The sequence below is a fragment of the Saccopteryx bilineata genome, chromosome 1, assembly GCF_036850765.1.
Source record: "Saccopteryx bilineata isolate mSacBil1 chromosome 1, mSacBil1_pri_phased_curated, whole genome shotgun sequence".
In the NCBI taxonomy this organism is placed as follows: Eukaryota; Metazoa; Chordata; class Mammalia; order Chiroptera; family Emballonuridae; genus Saccopteryx; species Saccopteryx bilineata.
In genome coordinates this window covers 105,018,550-105,042,765 of record NC_089490.1, presented here as the reverse complement: position 1 = coordinate 105,042,765, position 24,216 = coordinate 105,018,550, and the positions used below count along the sequence as shown (strand labels likewise).

Here is a 24,216-nt window from a genome sequence, read left to right as displayed (position 1 = left end):
CTTCCACTTACAAGGACCTTTGTGATTACATTGGACCCACCTGGATAATCCAGGACAGTATCCCTAGCTTAAATCAACTAATTAGCAACCTTAATTCCACCTGCAACCTTAATTCTCCTTTGCCATGTAACCTAACATAGTCACCAATTCCAAGGATTAGGACATGGCCATCTCTGGGGGGCCACTGTTCTGCCTACCATGCATATGTTTAGTGCATGTGAGCCAACTTAATATTAACTCATGTGAAACATAATGAAGAAGACATAACTGCTTTGAAACCTAACCAAACACCAGAAAAGCAAAGATTAATAAGGTTAAAATATTCTAAACATCTAATAAGCCATCAAACCCTTTGTACTATTTATGTGTCTCCCCTCGATTCCTGCTGTACATCTCCACCGGGCTGACCCCGTTCAGGTCCTCACCATATTCTGCCTGGACTATGGCAGTAGAATTTTAACTGAATTCGCTGTCCCATTTCTCACTTCTCCATTCCATCCATTTTATTTGATCAGTAATGGTATCATGATGAGTCTCTCCAAAATATCTCAGTGACTCCCAATTGCTAACCAAATGAAATCTAAATTCCACTGGTAAACAAGACGCTCTCCAGTCCAACTCCAACCTCTTAAATTTTTCATTGTCATCTTCTGTCACTTTATTTTAGACATCTTAGGCTCTTAGCACCTGGGATGACTGAATAGCTGACCTTCCTTCCTAAAAATATGTAATCAACATCTATGTTCAGAGTGCTACACTCAAGATTAATAACCCAAAGATCCTGCCATCAAAGAGCTCACAGTCTAAGGGCAGAAGAAAGCAGCCTATCACAATGCAGTATGATAAGTACTATGACGTGATAGGTCAATGGCAGTGGGAGTTGTCAGGGAAGAGATGGCTTGGGTTGGCCCAGGGAAACCAACCAGGGTCAAGAAGCAGGACCTGTATTCTGTGCTGTCACACCTCCCTGCTTTTGCCTCTGCTGTGCTCCCTCCCACATGTCAGTGGATCTCCTTCTCATCCTCCAGGGCATCCAAAGCCCCCCCTCCCTGCCCTGTGTCTGTGGTGTCATCACAGCAGAATCTGTGCTCTGGGACCAGCAGCACTTCCTTTGTACTGTGTCCACGATCACATCCTACTGCAACTATTAACTTTGTTTATTCCAACAGGCCAAAGGCCACCAGGAACACACCAGTGGTCAAACAAAGCCAGCAGCAAGGGCGGGTAGTCACTGGAGAAGAAGCAGTAGCCACTCGTGTTGCCCAGAGAGGCAGCAGCTAGATGATGTCCATGGCTGCCCCTCATCACTATTTATTTCTCTGTTCAGAAATGGTTATGCCAGCATGGTATTGGCAGAAAAATAGACACTCAGACCAATGGAACAGAATAGAAAGCCCAGAAATAAAACCACATATATATGGTCAAATAATCTTTGATAAAGGGGCCAACAACATACAATGGAGAAAAGAAAGCCTCTTCCACAAATGGTGTTGGGAAAACTGGAAAGCCACATGCAAAAGAATGAAACTCGACTACAGCCTGTCCCCGTGTACTAAAATTAATTCAAAATGGATCAAAGACCTAAATATAAGACCTGAAACAATAAAGTACATAGAAGAAGACATAGGTACTAAAATCATGGACCTGGGTTTTAAAGAACATTTTATGAACTTGACTCCAATGGCAAGAGAAGTGAAGGCAAAGATAAATGATTGGGACTACATCAGAATAAAAAGTTTTTGCTCAGCAAGAGAAACTGATATCAAAATAAACAGACAGCCAACTAAATGGGAAATGATATTTACAAACAACAGCTCAGATAAGGGCCTAATATCCAAAATTTACAAAGAACTCATAAAACTCAACAACAAACAAACAAACAATCCCATAAAAAAATGGGAAGAGGACATGAACAGACACTTCTCCCAGGAAGAGATACAAATGGCCAACAGATATATGAAAAGATGCTCAGCTTCATTAGTTATTAGAGAAATGCAAATCAAAACTACAATGAGATACCACCTCATCCCTGTTAGATTAGCTATTATCAACAAGACGGGTAATAGCAAATGTTGGAGAGGCTGTGGAGAAAAAGGAACCCTCATTCACTGTTGGTGGGACTGTAAAGTAGTACAACCATTATGGAGGAAAGTATGGTGGTTCCTCAAAAAACTGCAAATAGAACTACCTTATGACCCAGCAATCCCTCTACTGGGTATATACCCCAAAACCTCAGAAACATTGATACGTGAAGACACATGTAGCCCCATGTTCATTGCAGCACTGTTCACAGTGGCCAAGACATGGAAACAACCAAAAAGCCCTTCAATAGAAGACTGGATAAAGAAGATGTGGCACATATACACCATGGAATACTACTCAGCCATAAGAAATGATGACATCAGATCATTTACAGCAAAATGGTGGGATCTTGATAACATTATAAGGAGTGAAATAAGTAAATCAGAAAAAAACAAGAACTACATGATTCCATACATTGGTGGAACATAAAAATGAGACTAAGAGACATGGACAAGAGTGTGGTGGTTACCAGGGGTGGGGGGAGGGAGGACATGGGAGGGAGGGAGGGAGAGAGTTAGGGGGAGGGGGAGGGGCACAGAGAACTAGATAGAGGGTGGCGGAGGACAATCTGACTTTGGGCGAGGGGTACGCAACATAATTTGATGACAAAATAACCTAGACATGTTTTCTTTGAATATATGTACCCTGATTTATTAATGTCATCCCATTACCATTAATAAAAATTTATTTAAAAAAAAAAAAAAAAAGAAATGGTTATGCAGTGGCCTAGTTACTGTCTTGTTTCCCATGGATGTAGTGAATCTCGATGGTGATGTTCTGTGAACTTGTTTATGCTCAGCAGGATGACACCATAGCTGAGCTGGGAACAATGAGGGAGGCCATTGGCCAACAGCTGTCCGGGCTGCTTTTTCCTGTCACTGTCTGTATATCTTTCTCCCCTGTTAGACTGGGATCCCTTGGAAGACCTTTCCCCTGCCTGCGCTTCCCCATAGTATCTTTTACAGTGACTTATAACTGTACCAAACATTGTGCAACTAACATTTCAATTGAGACAGCATCTTACAGATTCAGGAATAGGGTGAGGAGAGTGAGGCAGGGTACAGAGTCATTGCAGAAGTAATTAGTTGAGATCATACTAGAATGGAATGGCTTTCATTCAGCATGATTGGCATTCTTATAAGAATAGGGAGGACACAGATGGATGAGGAGAAGGCCAAGTGAAGACAGAAGCAGTGACTGGAATAATGCTGCCACAAGCCAAAAAAAGCTTGGGGCCACCAGAAGCTGGAAGCAGCCAGGAAAGATCTTCTCTTGGAGGCTTTGAAAGGAGCCTGGTCTCACTGACATGTTGTTTTGGGGTTTCTAGTTTCCAGTACTGAAAGATTACATTCCTGATTTTTTTTAATTTAAATTTTTTATTTTTAGTGAGAGGAGGGGAGGCAGAGACAAACTCGGGCATGTTTCCTGACCAGAATCCACCTGGCATGCCCACTAGGGGATGATGCTGTGCCCATCTGGGGTCTTTGCTCTGTTGCAACTGGAGCCATTCTAGCACCTGAGGGGGAGGTCACGGAGCCATCCTCAATGCCTGGGGCCAACTTGTCCTAATAGAGCCTTGGCTGCAGGAGGGGAAGAGAAGAGAGAGAGCGGGAGAGGGGTGGAGAAGCACATGGGAACTTCTATGTGCCCTGACCAGGAATTGAACCTGGGACATCCACACTCTGGGTGGATGTCCACTGGGCCAACCTGCCAAGACCCATTCCTGTTTTTTAAGCCAGTTTTGTACTTTGTTACGGCAGCCCTAGATAACTAATGAAATGGTTTATCTTGATCATTGAGGTTTGGATGCCTGCTTAAAATCTGCACCCAAGGCATGTTTCTCATTTTTCTCACCCTAGAACTGGCTCTGCACTTCCTTTTATTGAGCATGTACTATCTACCAAGCATTTTGCCACATGCTTTATGTGCATTATCTCATTTAATGCTGACAGCACCCTGTGAGGTGGGGATCATTAACCCTGTATTACAGACGAAAAATGAGAGTTGACGAGCTCAAGAACCCATTCACATGAGTAAAGAATTAAATCAGATTTGTATTTGTCATTTTTCCTTCAAAAACTAATTTCTAGTTTAGGAAAGTGCTTTGACACCCACCTATGGCTGTAGCTTTGGGACAGATGAATCCCGGAGGGAAGTGAGAGTGGTCACGGAGATAGCTGGAGTGAGGGGACAGGGACATCACGGGCTCAGCAGGGAAGACTCAACTCAATTCAATTCAATTAAAAAAATCTATCCAGCTCCTACCTAGTGGAAGACACTATACTAGGCTCAAGGCATACAAATATGAATAATTCACAATATCTAAAGTCAAGGAGCTCACAGTGTAGTACAGAAGCCAGACTCTAAGAGATACAATGACCTGAGTGTTGTCATGTGGTCCATGGAAGAGGGCAAGGGGCCAGAAAGGGGGAGTTGAATGTGACTCAGCCCCTGCTCCCAATTCCCAGCTCACTGTAAGAGCTGTCCTTGTCACCAAGCTTCCCCGTGATCTGTGTGGTGTGAGCCCGAGAATCTGGCATGAGCGTCTCCCTGTGTCCTGTCTTCTAGTGCAGCCTCTGTATTGGATTAACTGACTTGGCACAGCTTTTGGGAGCATTGCAGAGCTGCCAGCTGCTGCCAAAAAGGTGTCCTTGAGAAGGAGAAATGAGTGGCAGGGGGATTCCCAGCTGTCATTTAAAGAGCCCTTGATGTTTGTTGCAAATCTCTAGAGACCCTCAGGATGTGGGGTGTGTAACTTTCAAGCGGTCGAAGGCATGACCATTTGGGTCAGAGGGACCATGCACACCACCCCTGTGCTGGGCCCCTTGGCAGATGAGCTGCTCCCTCTCCTGTGTTTTCGTAGCATCCTGTGATGCTGTGTATGCTGGGCCATAATTGTCACTGAGTGTGCAGCTCCTTGGGGTTGGGGGGGTCTAATTATCTCTTTGTTTATTGGATCCCTATCACCTGTCAGGGGTCTAATGGGCATGCTTGCCAGGGGCAGAATGGTGCAGAGCTTGGGCACCCAGGCTCTGGAGTCAGACATTTGGGTCAAATCCTGCCTCTGTCCATGGAATAGTTGAGTGACCTTAAAAAAACCTCTCTGCTTCTTCATCCACAAAATGAAGACCCCAGCTTGCAGAGTTGCTGTGAGGACCCAAAGATATCACGTATGCCAAGCCTCTTCCCACACTGCCCAGCACACAGCAGGTGCTCAGCAAATGCCGGCTGCTACTGTTAACAAGACATGACTCTGGGGCTGATTTGGAGGTCAAGTCAGAGAGAGTGGGCTTTGCATTCTGCCCTGACCAGGAGTGAGGCATGGAGTGGGCTAGGGCCCTGGCAGCAGGGATGAAAACCCTTGGCTGATGCAGTTCTAAATCATGTCTAAATTAATCAGCACTTGGGTGGGAGAGTGCTCCAGCAGCAGGTTAGAGCCAGTGTTAAAAATAAACCGCAGCTAATAGAGCTGTCCTACTTACAGGCAGAGCGGCCACCTCCGAGGGCCATCGTCCCATTGGATGAAACAACACTGGCACCCAGTGGATGCCTGGCTGAAAAGGTTTGCAAGTTCCCCTATTCTTGCCAATGAGACATGACCAGCCATCTCTCAGCCATTCATTCATTCATTCATTCATTCATTCATTCATTCATTCATTCATTCATTTATAGGTGAAGAAATATTCACCTTCAGGTTGGATTGCTTTTGTCTTTGCTTATTACTTGCTTCCATTGACTAAGTGCCTGTTGCTGGTGCTAAGAGCTTTGCTACATTGTCAGCCCTGTGAGGTAGGTAGTAGTCCCATTTTATAGTTGAGGGAGGCTTAGAGAGGTTAAATAGCTTGCCCCAGGAGCTTTCCCCTCTCATTTGTCTTTTCTCCACAGCACAAATAAGTGTGAGGAAACATCATTTTATTTAGAAATGTCTGGAAGCTCCACATATATCTACCTCTACTCACAGGCAATCAACATCAGTTTCTTTGAGGCAATCTAGACCAGGGGTCCCCAAACTTTTTACACAGGGGGCTGGTTCACTGTCCCTCAGACCGTTAGAGGGCCAGACTATAAAAAAACTATAAACAAATCCCTATGCACACTGCACATATCTTATTTTAAAGTAAAAAAACAAAACGGGAACAAATACAATATTTAAAATAAAGAACAAGTAAATTTAAATCAACAAACTGACCAGTATTTCAATGGGAACTATGCTCCTCTCACTGACCACCAATGAAAGAGGTGCTCCTTCTGGGAAGTGTGGTGGGGGCCGGATAAATGGCCTCAGGGGGCTGCATGCAGCCCGCGGGCCGTAGTTTGGGGACCCCTGATCTAGACTCATCTTCCTTTTTTTTTTTTTTTATATTTTTCTGAAGCTGGAAACGGGGAGAGACAGTCAGACAGACTCCCGCATGCGCCCATCCCGGCACGCCCACCAGGGGCGACGCTCTGCCCACCAGGGGGCAATGCTCTGCCCCTCCGGGTCGTCACTCGGTCGCGACCAGAGCCACTCTAGCTCCTGGGGCAGAGGCCAAGGAGCCATCCCCAGCGCCCGGGCCATCTTTGCTCCAATGGAGCCTTGGCTGTGGGAGGGGAAGAGAGAGACAGAGAGGAAGGAGGGAGGGGGTGGAGAAGCAGATGGGCGCCTCTCCTGTGTGCCCTGGCCGGGAATCGAACCCGGGACTTCCACACGCCAGGCCGACGCTCTACCACTTGAGCCAACCGGCCAGGGCCTAGACTCATTTTCCTTTTAAAGGCTTATCCTAAAGCAATGATTCAGCCTTCTCGGAAATAAGCAATGCCAGAGTCTCTGTCTTCTTTCCTCCTATTACAATATTTGTTTAAAATATGTGATTTAAATTCTGGTATTATAGTAGGGAAGGGCCAATTTAGGAAAACTGTTCTAAATAGTTGATTGATTATATTTTAGTTTACTGTACTTTAGTATAATGTATAATCTTAAAAATACACAGACTATCAACCTATGTTTTTAATTTGCTTTTGCTAACGCTCATAAAATAATCTTTTATGGAGTGGTGGATGAAGAAAGTCCTAAGATTGGGGGCCACTAGGGAGTAATAGGTAATAATAACAATTGCTAACATTTATCGTGCACTAATTATCTCATTAAATCCTCATAATAATCCTAAAGAAGACAATATTATTTCTGTTTTTACAGATGAAGACTCAGACATAAAATGTGCTTGTAAACTTGAGTTTCCACAATGAGCAGCCTTGAGACTGAAACTTAGTCTGAGTCTAAAGCCAGAGCTCTACCTGCTGCCTCTCAGAACACGGTTCTGAGTCAGGACAATGTGGCTGGAGCAAATTAGATCATTTGCACACTCACTCACTTGTTCACTTATTCACCCAGCCAACAAAAGTGAAATGAGTATCTACGTGCAGGTAGCACTGTGGAAGTATAGCAGTATCTGCCTTCAAAGAGCCTATGGATGATTACAATGAGATTATTTGTTGCAGATAAAACTTATCACAGAGTGTGTACACAGGTAAGGGGGCGATGTCTGTGTGTGTGTGTGTGTGTGTGTGTGTAGGTTTTCTTCAAGAAAATTTGAATCAATGCAGTATTTACTGAATTTGATTTTCCTATAAAAGCCAGAACCAAGGTGGTGAAGGAGAAAGGTCACCCAGTATGTCATTTTTTGGGTTACTATGGATGTGGCAAACACTGTCCCTACCATGGCCACATTCTCCATCTTACCAATTCTGTGCATCCCAGCGCATTCCAGACCCTGCGAATGCTTCCTAGGAGGGCAGCTCCCCCTGAACACTCACTGGGAGCTCGAGGTGCCAGGGAGTGAACAACTCCCCCACCAGGACTGCATGCATTCATTTCCTATTGCAGCCACAACCAATTACCCCAAACCTAGTGTTTTAAAACAACACAGATGCATTGTCGTACATTTCTGGAAGTCAGAAATCCAAAATTACTATGCTAAAATCAAGATGGCAGGCATGTGTTCTTTTCTGGAAAGTAATAAAATGTTTGCTTGCTTCTTCCAGCTTCTAGAGGCTGCCTGCATTGCTTGGCTCCTGGCCTGCTTCCATAAGCAAAGCCAGCAGAAGCTGGTGAAGTCTTTGTCACGTCTCATCACCTGACACTGCGTCTTCTTCCTCTGCTTCCCTCCTGTCTGTTCCCCTTGTGATGAGGCCAAACCAGGATACTCGCCCTTTCTCAAGGTCAGCTGATTAGCAAACTCAATTCCATCTGCTACCTTAATCCCCCCTTGCTTTGTAAGGTGGTATACTCTCAAATCCAAGGGATGAGGATGTGGACAATTTTTTTTTTTTTTTTTTGCAGGGAGGGGGTCCTTTATTTTGCCTTTCTCACTGTGACTCCCTCTCCCCTCAGGTGAGATAACTCCAAAGTGAGTGTTAGACACTGACTCCAGAGGTCTCCAGGGCATCCGGCCCTGGTCGTCACATTGGCTTCCGCCTTCACAGCATGCCCTTTATTTTCCTCGATGACCCCTTCTGAGTGCTCCGAGGTCACCTCCCAAATATGCTATTTCTACTGGAGTCCTGTTCCAGGGCCTACTTCTGAGGGGAAGGGGAGCCAAAAGTAGAGACCCCAGTGTTAGGTTTGTTTGCTTAACCTGCAAAATGAAGCCAACAATCTCTGATCACCTGGGGTAATTGCTCGTGAATTTCCACAAAGAAGGGACAGATTAGAATGTGATGGGACTATGGTGGAAGTAAAGGCCCTTGGGGAGAAGATCAATGCTGAGACCAGGGTCTGGTAAGATCTCAGGGAGAAGCTGGACAGGCAAAAAACAGGGGATGTTGGACCCTGGGGTCTGGAAGGATGGAATTGGACACCCCCAAATTTGCCAGAAAGCATTACTGTTGAGTAGCTGACTGCAAGTGCTGAAAATCAAAGAAAACACTGTCTCTTTTTTCAAAAACTACATTTTATCAGATTTGTTGTCAACTCTTTGTTTTGCCTTTGTAAATGTGGTTTTATATAACTGTTACATGTTTTTCCTCCACAGACCAGTCTTTCTGGGGTCTTTAGCTATATAATCCATGCTTGACTTGCAATCTTTCCAAATGCACTGGATTACACAAAAATCAGACATACCTCCTGCACAGCTGGGTCCAAATAAGTTGTCATCAGCACAGGTTTCACAGGCTGTTCCACCAAACCCTTCCTGCAAAACACCCCCGGTGGATGACATGAGACCCTAAGTGATCAGCATTACCTAGGAAGTCCACGAATTTCTCCCTGATGGTCTGGCCAGTGGTTGCTTCTCAAATATACCTTCCCGCTGAACCTATCCTGAAGCTCTCTTTATTTTTTCCTTTATTCTTTGCTGTTTTGGTTATTATAATGTGTACCTTAATCCCTACATCATTTTGTTTTACTGTGAGTCTAGAGCTCTTCAGAAGAAAGCTGCTCTGTCAAGTCCAAGGTATAAACAGAGAGCAAGTCATAGCAGCCACAATATAATTGCACCCAAGGATGAAATTAAAACTCTTTCAACCTTGCATTTCTGAAGACTGTTGAACTCAGTCAAAGGATTTCTTTGTATTTTAACAAAACATTTGAAACTTGCAAAAAGTCACTTCCGTGGGATAATAGAGAAATTCTTCAGTTGGCCAACCTAGTGGGTGCTTGGATCTCACTGAGAACAGCCCACTGATCGTGGTGATTATTATCACTAACAACAATTTCTATAGCCCTAGACAGTTTCACAAAGTATTTTCACATATATAATCTCTTTTCACTTTTCAATAAATGTAATCACATAAGAATTATTATCAAACCCATTTTACAGATGGGTACAGTTAAGGCTGAGCAGTTAACTGACTCACTGAAAGACCACCAGCCTCTGAGAAGTCGTTTTGTTGCAGCATTGCTACTCTTTATACTGATATCACTACTTTTTAGGGACTTCATCTAGTGTGTGTGTGCATTTAAAAAGGGACTAGAGGTAAGGAGGGGGAGCAGAGTCAGGGAGAAGAACACATTTCTGAACTTACTTGGCATGAGCAGCTTCCGTTTCCTTCCATGCCTTCGGCACAGCTGCCCCTGCCACTGCAGGGAGACCTCGCTCCTCCGGGGCACTCTGGGAATCAAAGGGCTCAGATTCATTCATTCTTAATGGCACATGAATGTTCTACAAGGATGCATTCAGCACCAACTATGTGCCAGTTAGTGTGCTAGTTTCCAGGGATACAAAATAATTGAAGACCCTGCTGGCATCGCCTAGGGTTACATAGAGGAGGCAAGCAAGTCACAATTTAATCAGGGGCTATAATGGAAGGCATCACTTCATCTATCATTTCTGGAGCATTTACTATCTATCCACTTGACAATTGTCCACTTAAATCATTCCTATTGCAACCCTCAGGGGTTGCTACTGGTGCTGGTTAGCAGATGAGGAGACTGAAATTCAGAGAGGTCATAACCTGCCCAAGGACTCACAATCACTTTGTAAGTTGCAGAGCTGGGAATTTAGCGTGGCTTTTAGCATGCCTCTAAAGCCAGGCCTCTTAGTCAGTGTGCTAGGCAGGGCTTTGAGAGAGACCAGAGAAGGAAGATACTGATGCTGCTTTGGAGAGTTTAGGAGACATCCCTGAGGAGGAATCATTTAAGTTGGGGTTTGGAGGGCTCTGTAGGAGTTGGCCATGCTTAAAAGGGCATCATGAGAGAACGGGGACTTTGCACTCAGAATGCTCTGGGTTCGAATCCCAGGCCACCTCTTTGCTAGCTGTCTCCCTTTGGGAAGTCAATGCCTGTCTCTGATATTCAGTTATAGCATTGTCATTATTTAGAGTGGATACTATCCATCTTCTCCAGCTTCTGTTCTTTCAGATTGGCAGTGTAACAGGTAACAATGCTCAGGAAATGAATTACTGGGTACCTGTGTGAATCAGGACCCTATAAGGTCCTAGATACACAAGGTGAGCACACAGACCTGGTCTCTGTTTTCATAATGCTACCTTTCCATTGGGGACGGAGTCATGGATTCACAGACAATCAAATAAATACTGGTTAAAACTGGGATAAAGGTTGTTGGAAGGAAGAGATCCAGAGCTCTCAACACTCTCTCTCCTGGAGGTTACCAACATTTAGCAAAAACAACCTCATCCTGAATGTCCCAACTGACCTAGATCTGGTCTCAGCAGAAGGCAACAGACAGATCATTCAGGAAGGGCCTTGTTGAAGCTTGTGGTCTTTATTTTTAAAAGAGCAGCAGGAGGTGAGGATGAAGAAGAAGAGAGAGGGCCTCACCCAGCAGGGACCAGGTAGCACTTTGAAGTTCATCTGAAAACCGGGGGAAGCACTTGAGTTCCCAATGGTGGACACAGTGTGCTAAGAGAGTGTTCCCAGAGATCACTGACTATCAAATAGCTCTTCTCCCATCTCCTTTTGATATCAGGCCTTCCTTGGGCTGAGATGGTATTTTGAAAACCAGGCTTAGTTCTGGGCAGGACCAGAAAGATAGAGAGGTGACAGCCTGCCATTTGTTATTTCTCTTTATATACTACTTAGGGCTAGGCATGCAAGGGGCTCTCTGAGAGACCCCAGCCTGCCTCCTAGCCTGGCTCAGAAGGTCACAGAGCCCCCTCCACTCTGACTCGGAAGTCAGTGCCCCTTGCAGAACTGCCCTTCCAGGCACTTTCACTTTTGCAGGCAGTGAGCATCTCCTCTGTGCGTTGAGCCCCTCCTCTCCCATCTCACACTCCTCAGCAGACTGCCCCAGATGTGCCCTTCCCTCCACATCTTGCCTGTGCCCTTCCCACTTGCAATGATGCTCTACGCTGAGGCAGATTTGACTTTCCTATCTTCTGGGTGTCCCTTTCACATGGCCCATACCTTCTGATAACATATAGAGAATAAAATGGGTCAAAGTCATCTGTTGAGAATATAAGCATATTCTAGGCAAGGGGTCAGGAAACTTTTTGGCTAGGAGAGCCACGAACGCCACATATTTTAAAATATAATTCCGTGAGAGCCATACAACAACCTGAGTACCTTACGCATTATCCAATAAAAATTTGGTGTTGTCCCGGAGGACAGCTGTGATTGGCTCCAGCCACCCACAACCATGAACATGAGCAGTAGGAAATGAATGGATTGTAATACATGAGAATGTTTTATATTTTTAACGTTATTATTATTTTTATTAAAGATTTGTCTGTGAGCCATATGCAGCCATCAAAAGAGCCATATCTGGCTCGTGAGCCATAGGTTCCTGACCCCTGTTCTAGGCTGATCAAGGAGGAATTGGGGAGTTTCCCCTATCCCAGCACCCAAGATTGTGACATTGTATCCCTTTTCCTTAAGGGAGAGTGAGCAAGGCTTTCTGCTTAAAAATATAAGCAGCTGCTCCTCTAAGGGTATTCACTGGACCACCTGTTTCTAATACCTGGGAGAGGGGACTGTCACAAAGGCAGACTCTTAAGGCCCCCTCCCTAGGAATAGTAACCATGGAAAGGCACCTCTCAGGTCTCTATGGTGGGAACATACTTTTCTGAACTACAACATTCTGTTCATGGGGCCACAGTTTTTGTGGCTGCTTCTAGCAGTGACTGAGCTTGGCAGGGATATCAGGGAAAAACTGTTCCTGCAAGATGGGGAAATACCCTGTTGGATGACTCTGGCTGGAGGACTCCCCATCCACTTTGCCTAATTTTCCTGGAACTACATGTAATCTAAGACCTTTCCGTCCAGTCCTCCCGGGCTCCCTCTCTCATTCACAAGTCAGACCCGTGTGCTTGTCTGATGGCTCCCTCTTCGTCTCCTGGCTTCCCTTTCATTTTCCCTTACACGCACTTCTTTCGATTAACCTCTTGCATCTCTAGTCCTGTCTTGGCATCTGCTTTTCATAGGACATGGGTGAATCCACCAGGTCATAGAGAGCCTTTGTGCAAATCAGAAAGAGCTTCCCCACTCCACCGCACTTGACCACATGTTCCCGCAGACACTGTGCTTGGCAAGAAGATGGAAGTGAAGTTGAGAGTGGCCCTTCCTTGGGGTGCACCAGGCCCACACCAGACTGTATAACTTGGTAAGTCAAGAGTGGGCTGAGTTTCAGTTCATACTCAACCTGCTGATCAATAATAGCCTGTTATAATTTTATGCCATGTTTGGATTTTTACACCAACGGAAGAGGGGTTTCTGGGTGTGAGACCCAGGGATTTGTATTATATTTTCACAGGCTTTGCAGTAATTCTACTGCAGATTAATGTTTGGGAACGACTGGGTAACTGGAAAAGTCAATGTCGGTTGTCCCAGGCAGGAAGGGGGTGAAAGTTTTTATGCAAAAGTGTGTTTCTTTCCTGTTTCTCAAATCATTTGCTATCACCTCAGGCTCCCATTAAGAACAAAGATGGTAAAATTGACATTCTCAGCAACCACACTTGAGAGAGATTACAGACTTTGCAATAAGGGCACATTTCTGACTCATTGTGAAGCTCAAGGAGCGAGGAGGCTATTTTAGGTTATTATCACATTTCCCTTTGGTCACTGCCACTCTGGTGGTCTCTTGCATTGTGACTTTCCTCATGCAGGAGGCTCACCCTTTACAAGCTGTCAGCAAATCATCAGCTGTCTGCTTCTTTAAAAGGAGATAATAAACTTCCGGGCCAGCAGGAGGCCAAGGGCCTCCCTGTAGCTTTATCTCCCAAGGCCCTCTAGAGTTACCCACACCACGACACCAGCTTTGTTAAAAAGCCTGGCTCCCAGCGAGGCAGAGACTATGTCCTGGCTGAAGCTGTCTCTCCGGGAAACCGATGTGAAATAGTTTCCTCATGTAAACTAAGCATTATTGGTCACTCAGAGCCATAAAGGACAAGGCTAAAAGAGCGCTTTCCACATGCACAGTCTGTTACTTCCAACCTGTGTGGCGAACGGCAAGGGACATACAACGGGAAAGAAAAAGTGGTCTGGAAATGCAAATAACATGACACAAAAGACAAATGTGCCCAATTCGATGACACTGACCTCGAACAGGAGAACTGAGGTCACTTCCCTTTGAAAAAGTCAGATTGTTTGGCCACATTCTTTCCCCCTTACTTGGAGGTTGTGGCCCAAACCCGTCAACGCTGGCGGTGGAACAAAAAGAACTGGCATGTTCAAATAAAAAAGTCTATTTTATCTCAAACAGAAATGGGTTGTGTGAATGTGTTAAGTTTCAAGGTTAAAAATAGGTTTTCAAGTTAATGAGAAAAGGCTTCCATATGCAGAGCTGGTAAAGCAGTGTCAGTTTTAACGAGAGAGAAGCACATTAAATAAGGGCAGAAGCACCTTTCTTAGGTCCGGATGATATAGTGTTTTCCTCAAGTGAGTATGCAGTATGCATGCCTTCTTCTTTTTTATTTTTGGCTAGAAAGATGTTTATTTGGAGTTTTAACAAATGGAATACTGGAAATAACGTAAATGTTCAAAATAATGCATTTGTGAACTAAATGATAGAACATTCATGCAATGAAGCATTTCTTAAGAAGTCATTAGAAAAAGTGTCACTAAACCCTTTCTATTGGCATGTGAAAATTTTAAGATACACAATTAAATGAAAGTGACAAATGACCAAAAAGTATACTTAAAAGTATGGTGTTTTAAATAAAGGCAGTGTGTAGGTGTAAAAATGGTTACATACCAAACAAACAATAGCAAAAGGTGATACTAATAACAATAATAACAACAATTAATAGCAATAGCTACATTTTTTTCTACAAAAAGCCCCCAAACAAACAAAACCCATGCTGATTATTATCTCCATTAGGCAGGTGGTAAAGTCAGCCTTAGTTTGGTAAAGTAAACAGATCAAGAGTAATGGAGCCCATCAACTGTGGAGCAGCTGTTACATCCAGATTGCTGAGCCTCCAAAGTACAACTTTATATTATTCTATAAACTCATCAATATTTTAACAGTGGACATCTTTGGAAGCTGACTGATGTTTATTTTCTTTATTTGGTTTCTTAGGGCTGCCTAATTTTCTTTGGCAGAAACATTATTATTTCTGAAGAATAAATGTTTTAATAATTTTTATTTTTCAACAATTAAAGTTGATGTACAATATTAGTTTCATGTGTACACCCCAGTGATCAGACATTTATATAACTTATGACGTGATCAGTCCAATGTCTAATGCTCATTTGACACTGTACATTGTGATTATAATATTAGTGACTAGATTCCTTATGCTGTCATTTTATATTTTATTTTATTTTTTTCTTTTCTGAGTGAGAGGAAGGTAGAGAGACAGATTCCTGCATGCACCTGACCAGGGTCCACCCAGCATCCCTGTCTAGGGTTGATGTTCCACCCATCTGGGGCCATGCTCACAACCGAACTATTTTTAGTGCCTGAGGCAGAGGCTCCATGGAGCCATCCTCCACGTGGAGCCAATGTGCGTGAATCAGTCAAGCCATGGCTGTGGGAGGAGAAGAAAGAGAGATAAAAAGGAGTGGGTGACAGGTGGAGGAGCAGATGGTTGCTTCTCCTGTGTGCCATGACTGGGAATCAAACCCAGGACATCCACATGCCCAGTCAATGCTCTACCACTGAGCCAGAGAAAACCTATGCTGTCATTTTAGATAATGGGTGATTTTTTTTCATTGTGCTTTTCTGTGTTTTCCATGTTTTCAGAATGGATCATAGAGTTATTTCCTAATTTGAATAAGGCACTATTAAAATAATGTAAAAAGTAACCCAAAGGTGGGGAGTAGGAATGCATATCTCAGGGCATTAAAAAGGAAGTTGGTGCTACTCTGGCCCGAGAAAGAAGGTCATTCCAGAGCTTGCACTTCCTCAAAAAGGAGGACGGACGTCTGTCAGCAGCTCCGAAATGGCCTTTTCCTTGCGGAAATGGAAAGTGATAGGCCAGATCTTTCTTGTTATCACCACAAAATGTGAGAGGTGAAACATACAGCTGAGGAGAGGACTTATCTCCTTCCTGAACTAAAGGAAGGAAGTCTTCTGAGACAGTATGTTTGGAAGAGGAAGATAAAGGGTTATATATATTTTTTGCCTCAATGAGAGGGCAGCAGGAAGAATGGCCGAGCCTTGGTTTTCACATGTTTTGCTGCCATGGCCTTGAGACTTATCAAAGGAAACGCCCGACTGTCCAAGGGGTCCTCTAAGACTCCTCCGATCTCAGGCGGGTGCCCTGCCACATCTGCACGTAGTGCTGTGTGACGGCAGGCGAGGTTAGGAACCCTGTTTGCCTGCTTACATTTGAGAAGTTAGCCACTGCTTAAAAAGGCCTCGGAGAAAGGGTGTCATTTTATCTGTCTTTCATTAGCAGAAGTCTACTTTGACAGTGATTCACTCATTCATTCATTCATACAAAAAAACCTTTATTAAGTATCTTCTTAGTGTCATATGCTTTGCCTAGTACTGTCACCTCTATCAATGTTTATATTAGAGTCTCTACTATATTTTTGTAAAGAAGGATTTTTTTACCTCCATAGACAGCTAAGGAGACTGAGGCACAGGCAGGAAATAACTTGCCTAAACCAGTAATGATGGAATTAGACTCAAATCTAAAAGTTGGTAGCGGGCTCGGAGTTCCTTTGCTCTCCTGGCTGTGATCTGCCATTCGTTATGTTGAACACGCTGACTTTTGTTCCTGTACCTTGGACAAAGCCTTTTCTTGTCTACGATGTGTCTGATTAATAACTTAGCATCAGATTAGTTTTTGTGAGTTAGAAAGAGAAAAGTAAGTAGAACAGTTATTTCTATCATATCAGGATGTCTATAAGAACGGGTTGTGATACGACTGCATTTGACACTAAAAAAGTTCTTAAAATTGGACATCCGGGCCAATTGCTTAATTCTGATGTAATGAACTCTTAGAAACACATTGTGCCAACATGCTGGGTAAAACCGAGAGGAGAACAGTGAACAGAGAGGGGCCAGGATATCCTAAACCCCGAACCTTGACCTTTCCAGGTAAGCCCATTACCCAGGCATGGACTGGGAAGGCTGAAGGGGCTACCCACTGAAAGAGAAATTAAAAAAAAAAAAATGAAAGGATACTAACTATCCCCCTCTCCTTCTCTCTCTGGCGAATTTGGTGCCAGCGGTCCTGAACGTGAACTTGTTCGATCACTTAAAATATAATCTTTAAATATTGGATTCCTCATACACAAAATGGAGATAAAAAAAATGTCTAACTCAAAAAGATATTTTTTTAAAGAATTAAATCTGGTTATATAGGACAAAGACCTCTCTAGTAACTAATACCAGCCCCGTTGAGTAAAGGGAAGCTGTTTAATCACTAGTTACAAAAAGAAACCGGAGACAATGTCCTGCACACAATATGGACTCAACTATTTAGAAGTCATCTGGAATTACAGACCAGGAAAATAAGCCAAAATATTTATATGTGACAAATACAAGTGGCTATTTTTTCCCCTTTCTTTGTACTTTTCAAGCTGTATACCATTTGCTTATGTTATTTTAAGCAGAGAAAACCCAACAAAGCTAAAAGAACTAATCTCTTCCCTTAAGTGTGCGCTTGAGATGGTTTTATTACATTTTAGAAGATGAGAAACAAATGGCAAAACATTTGATTTCTTACTCTCCAAACAAAAAACAAAAAGGATCTCACCTAATTTGTATGTCATAGCAAGGACGAAGTCACTATTTGAAAGCAAAGATCTTTAATTAGGATAGAAGTTAAATTTTGGCTAGCAAATGCTATGCTTGACCACAGGAGTCTAACTGTTGACTCAGACTTGGCTAATAGTTTTCCTTAGAGTGGAAACTTGTCATTATAGAGTTTGCTATTCTAGCTTAAAATTTAAATTTTTAGAAGCTTTGAATGATGATTTTGGTTGCCAAGCAGTCTTTGAGTTAGTGTCGTAAAACTGCTTCTCACAGTAAATTGTATTGGGGGTCATAAGAATCCAGCATTCTTCTTCCCTCTCTGTAGTCAGTTACCTTTCTTTGTAAAAATAGATAGCCTTCAACTGTCCCTTTGCTGAACTGAAAAGGAGTTCTCTTAAAGGCAGAGCTCTAACTGGAGGAAAGGAGATCTCTTTAGAAAGGTTGAGAGGGCAAGGAAGATTTTTCTACACAAAGACAGAAGTGTGACTTTCTAGAAAAAGATGCTGACATTCCCTTTCATCGGGTTTCCTTCCTCTCAATTTTCTGTTAAATGGGACATCGATAAGTAAGTATCCGAGTCCTAGAAAAGGGGTTGCCACTTACCCAAGCAGTCTGGGCCCCAGTGGCCCGGACAGCATTGAGGCTGGAGGTAGTCTGTCCTACAGATGTGGCGGCATCCAGGGAGAGACAGCGAGTGTGATCTGATCTCAAAGGTGTACCTTGAAGGGTAAAGAGAGACATTACCCATAATCAGAGCAATGCGTTCACTCTGGGCAGTGAGATTGCCTTTTTAAAAATCTTCACAGTTGCTTATATTAAAAAATATATATACATCGAACACTTTTTACTTTCTCGGTAGAAAAATGTGTAACCATGATTTATTTATCTTTAATTGTAAGAAGTGGATGGAAAAAAATTAGGGCACAATGAAAATAGGGGTGAAATATCTAAACTGATGTTAGAAGGGGAGTTAGTAGATGAAAATAATGTTCTAAGCATATGCTAGAAGTGGACTTCAGATTTGTCACTGGGTGTCCTAGCAGCCAATACAAGAAGAGAAAGATCATGAATTATGTGGTTACAGGACCTGTGTATTTAGAGTAGAATGGGGTGGGATATAACCAAGTGCCAACCTTGGTAGTGAAAAAAAAACGTAACCAGTACAAAGTTCTCACTCAAGTCGCTGTCTGATTTTAACCTTGAACCCTAAGTCTTTCTGATATACTTTCTAAAAGAATCTAGCCTCAAATGTGCACCCACTTTGATAATTGAGTGGTCAACTATATGCTTGCTAATTCTAGACCAGTTAATGGTGGGAAACTTCTATTAAATATGATGATTTGGGTTTAGAATATAGCGCAGTCACATTAAGCAAACACAAATTTAAAATGGTGTGATATAACAGTGTTAAGATTTCATTTTATGCAAAGCAAGAAATCATACTAATTTTTTGTCCATGAATTCAAAATGAAACTCATTCAGTACTGCTTAATTTTTTAAATCAGTAGACTAAGTGGATAAAAATAATTGCGTTTGCACTTGAGCTGCATGGCTGCATCCATTAGCCGGGGAGCAGAATTTTGCAAGGATTAGCCTTGAATCAGGAGAGAATTTCAGAATTTCAGCACTCGCATAAAATGCAACAAAGCTGTAATTCATTTATCTCCCTTCTTTGGATTCTAATTCGTATCAGGGTCTATAGCTAGTTAGTAAAATGACTGTCAGACCCAAGACTTTTTAACATGTTCTTGTCTTGACCCCTTTTCACATGAAACAAAACCAAGATTTTCAAACTAAAAGAAGAATGTTTATGTGCAACGTAATATGTGCAATTTTGTATTAAAATGTGAATCAATAATAATACATTATTTTTTAAACTCAAAGTCCTGGCTGTGAGTTGCTTAAGTTTGGGCTCAATGTAAGCTTAGAGAAAGAGAAAATCATGGAAATGCTTTGTAGTTTCTGAGATGGAGGATTTCTATTTTGATTCACAATCCCTTGGGTTTCAAGACTCGAGAACAACTATTTTATCACAATGAGTACCTGCAGTCGCGAACCCCCATGGAGCCATTGGTAACCTTGGTGTAACCATCTGGGCACTTAATCCCAAAGTTGAGTGAGCAGGATTTGCACTCAGTCCTAATGACAAGCAGAGACTTCTGATCACATCTTTTTGTCTGTGAAAACATAAAAAAAGAAAAATCAGGTTCCATTATCAGAGCCTTGCTTGGTCAATCTTCTCCTTCAACTTTATGTCAATGAAAAGGCAAGGATGGCAAAGAGGTTGATTAGTAATTGCTGGCAGGCTACTTTCCATTTTATCTGGAAAGAGTGTTGGGATCAACAAGCAATGTCTGCCATGGCTGTGCAAGGGCTGCTTATACCACTTGTTTGCCATCCCTGATCTAAAGTCTGGAGTCCAGCAAGGTAAGGTAACCTCACTTCTCCAAATGGGGAATCTGAACTATATTGCAGAGTACTCTTTTCAAATGAGAAATTGTTAAGGCAGGTCATTCAAGGTCAATAGGTCATAGATCGACCAGTCTCAAGGATATCCATTCAGAGTTAATTCCATAGGAATAGGCTAGTCTGGATGCTAAATGCCATGGAGCAAACAGTTCCTACTCGAAAGATGTTTGTATTCTTTTGATTACAATCTAGCTAGAATGTAAGCTCCATGAAGGTGGTGATCTTTCTCTATTCTGTTGTTTGCTGCTTGGTCTGAAGCACCTGGAACAGTGTCTGGCACACAGCAGTGCTCAATAAATATTTTTGATTGAATGAATGAGTTGTAGAAGGTCAGACAGGCACACAAAAACAACAAGTGACATCAAGCAGCAGGGAACTGTTACAATGAATGATGCAGAGGTACTTTGATCTTGCCTTCAGGATCCCTCATTGCCCATGATGCTGGTGCTGATCCTCCCAGGTGAATTTCCTCACATTTTTCAAGTTTCTTTTATTTTCCCATCAAACTTAAAAAGAAGCAGATTTGTACAATGAAGAGAAACTGATCTTGGGAGTCAGAAGACCTAAGCATGGGATCAAGCTCAGTATCTTCCTAAGAGTACAATCTGGCATGAATTCCTTACTCTTTGCCATCGTCTATAAAGGGGATATAATGATAACCAGTCTCGAGGATACTGAGAACTTTGTGATGTAACACGTGCCAATTGCCTGGCCCAGTATTGGAATATCATAGGCAATAATTGCTAATTTCCCAACCCTTCCCTATCCCCATCTCTGTGTTTTGCTTGTAGCCTCTCCTGATAAGAATATTGTCTCCCCTCCCTTTGGGTCCCAGACCTCAAAGCCTTCAAGGCCCCGTGTAACATCAACACGTACACAAAACCACACTCATCTCTCTTCCTTTTCTCAGTGGTTGGCCAGTAGAGCACCTTTGTTGTCTTCGCTCTTTATTTAAAATCCACCACTCTCACTCTTTTTTTTTTTGTCATTCCATGGGCCCAGCACTAGGTTAGGGGTCATGGGAACATTATAACTATTTCTAAGTTTACTGAGATTTGTCAAAGCTGTACAAGAAGAAACCTGGCATTTACAGGGCAGTTCACAGTTACACTCCTTCCAAAGACACCATCGTAACTGTTCTAGAACACTCTAAAGCAGGGGTCCCCAAACTTTTTACACAGGGGGCAAGTTCACTGTCCCTCAGACCGTTGGAGGGTCGGACTATAAAAAAAACTATGAACAAATCCCTATGCACACTGCACATATCTTTAAAGTAAAAAACAAAACGGGAACAAATACAATATTTAAAATAAAGAACAAGTAAATTTAAATCAACAAACTGACCAGTATTTCAATGGGAACTATGCTCCTCTCACTGACCACCAATGAAAGAGGTGCCCCTTCTGGAAGTGCTGCGAGGGCCGGATAAATGGCCTCAGGGGGCCGCATGTGGCCCGCGGGCCGTAGTTTGGGGACCCCTGCTCTAAAGATAAGTAGAGCCAGTATCATCACCCCTGTTTTAGAGAGAAGCAAACTGAGGTGCACAGAGTTTCAGGGACCTGCCCAAGTCACACTGTAAGTTAGAGGTCTTCTGATTCCTTGATCGGCCATTTCTTTTCCCGGTGCACTGTGCAGTGGTGGATGGAAAAACAAAATCTCTGTTTTTCCTGGCAACTTTCATCTGATGGCCACTCTGAACCAAAATAACACTGGAATGGTTTTTACCAAAAGTAACAAAAACTACCCTTAGATATAGTTTTAATTAATCCCCTTTAATGGTCATAACACAGCTATATTTTGTAAGGCAGAATTTTCTTTACATTTGGGTTTCTCATGTGGGTAAGTACACTGATGACATTATTTTGTCTTTTCTTTCTTAGTAGGTCAGGGTTAATATTCTCTTTTCAAAAATCGTTTGACCATCAAATTATCCTTTTCCAATGGAATGGCTCATTGCCCTTCTTGAAAAGTAGACTTAGCTGTAAGCAGCAGCCAACATCTGCTTTGTTCACTAAAGCAATCACTCACTATGATGACGGGGATGGTGATGATGAGGATGATAATTACTGCTGTTTGTGGAGCACGACAGGGGAGAAACTGAAGCTTCGAGAGACTATGTAACTTGCTCATGGTTGAACAGCTAGTTAGCTGAGGAGCAGCAGTCAATGAGCCTCAGAATTATTTGTTAAACAAATAAAATCACAGTTTAAACTCATCCTCACCTAACCTCAGAGCTGGAGTGAGTAACCATTGTGTCATTTTTCAATGTTTCTGTAAAAAATATTAGACTATACAGCCCACTGAAATTAAATTGGTGTTGATCATTTGCCTGGCAAAGAGGCAGAATCACATTTAAGTTTTACTATTAATAGAGCAGAAATCATACCTTGTGAAATGCATTTTAAATAAATCACTCAGATTGACCCCCCCCCCCCCAGCTGGCCTTGTTGCAGATCTGACACTGAACTTGCTCTCTGATGACAATTCATGTGAAGCTTGCTTGAAATACTGTTATGCTGGTGTAAAAGTATCCTGGGACCTTTTATGGAAACTTGGGAAGGTAGAGAGTGAATACCTAATGCATTTTGTAATACTGTATTTCTCAGCCAGATGTCACCCCACCTGGAATTCCCCAGAACATCTTTCCACAGCCATTGTTATGATCTACATTCAGAATGGTGCAGTGGGAGGTGATGAGACTATTAAAACAAACAAGCAAAAAACCCAGGATACCATAATCCACAATGGGACAGGGACTGTTAGCACTAAAATCGAGATTCCCAATGATGACGTTTTAGCATTGAAATAGCACACCGGGTTAGCACACCTTCAGAAAGATGGTGTGTCACCACTAGGAGCCTATTCTCCACCAGCTGTTCCATTATTTTATGAAGCCCCGACATTACTCTCTATCCTGACAACATAGGAAAGCAAAAAAGTTTTGAACATATCCTGAAAATTAAATGAAAAAAACAAACAAAACCAAAACCAACCAACTCTGAAGTCTCATCTTACCTGTTCAGTAGCATCCGGTGGGGAGCAGAAATTTTGTACCACCAATCCAAGAAGAAAAAGTATTAAATTTTGTAGCATAGTGAGAAAATATTCGCTCCTTCTCTGTGCCAGGCACCTGTCAGAACTTTTTACCTATTTAAACTTCGTCGGATGAACTGCCAGTGAGTTCTTTCTCATTTCAGTGTCTGTTTTTAAATCCTTCTTTCTCCTTTCCCTGGATTGAACTAGATGATATGTGAGACCAGCCTCTAGACAGGAAAAATGGCAAATCCAGGGGTCGTGGGGACATTGGCCACTGTCGACTGTATATAGGTCCTGGCTAAATGACAGGATATCCTGAAAGGGCTGGGCAGAGACACAATCTGGAATTTTTGTGCGTTGTGAAACTCCCAAGAACAAACTCCCGCCTCCCCGTGCTCTGGCACATATTAAAACGGGCATGCTACTGCTCTGCCCATGCTGCCTCTGGTCCTGCCTGCTCCTGGACCCAGAGGCCCACTCACATTTCCACAAGCACACCGTGGAAAATAGCAGGCCCTCGGCCTCATTCCAACCATGCTGTCTGGCAGTATCTGTGGGAGTGCCCATAAATGGGCACAATCTCCTGGAGGGAATGTTGCTGAAGCTCGGGCCCTTGACTTTGAAGGCTAGTGGTGGCCTCACCTGGTATGGTTGGCAAACTACTCCAAAGAAATATCTCTGCAGATGCTGACAGTGGGTCTTTGACTCGTCCTTTCTCATCTTCTGTGTCACTTCAGTAGCAAATGACTGAGCCTATAGTTCTTATCTTAGCCGGCAGGGCCATCTTTTCAAGATCAAATGCCACCTCCTCTGGGAAACCTTCCTGTCCTGCCCCTCCAAAAGGATCTTGGAGACCCTCCTAGCATTATGCACAAAATGGTATGAAAGCCTAGTCACATCTATCACTGTTCATCTGTCTGTATGACTGCCTCCCAGGCCCAGTTGTGGATTCCTTGAGAACAGGGGCATAGCCTTCACCGTCTCTGTACCCCTGGCAGCCTAGAGTAGAGACTTGCACTTGACAATAATAAAAATAAACAACAAT

General features: G+C 43.0%; 1 protein-coding gene across 2 annotated transcripts in view; it reads right to left on the bottom strand.

Moving 5' to 3' along the window:
* STAB2 (stabilin 2) overlaps window positions 1–23,433 on the bottom strand; it is a 165,526-nt gene extending 142,093 nt beyond the window's left edge. For both annotated transcript variants that reach the window (XR_010729508.1, XM_066263061.1), the window contains exons 1-5: window positions 23,151–23,433; window positions 19,710–19,843; window positions 18,270–18,385; window positions 10,084–10,169; window positions 9,182–9,251 (exon numbers count right to left, since the gene is read on the bottom strand). Coding sequence is in view for 1 of the 2 variants with exons in the window: in XM_066263061.1 (XP_066119158.1) it covers window positions 9,182–9,251; window positions 10,084–10,169; window positions 18,270–18,385; window positions 19,710–19,843; window positions 23,151–23,228 (484 nt within the window). In the remaining variant the exon portion in view is untranslated. The remainder of the gene's footprint in view (window positions 1–9,181; window positions 9,252–10,083; window positions 10,170–18,269; window positions 18,386–19,709; window positions 19,844–23,150) is intronic.
* Between the last annotated feature and the right edge of the window lie 783 nt (window positions 23,434–24,216).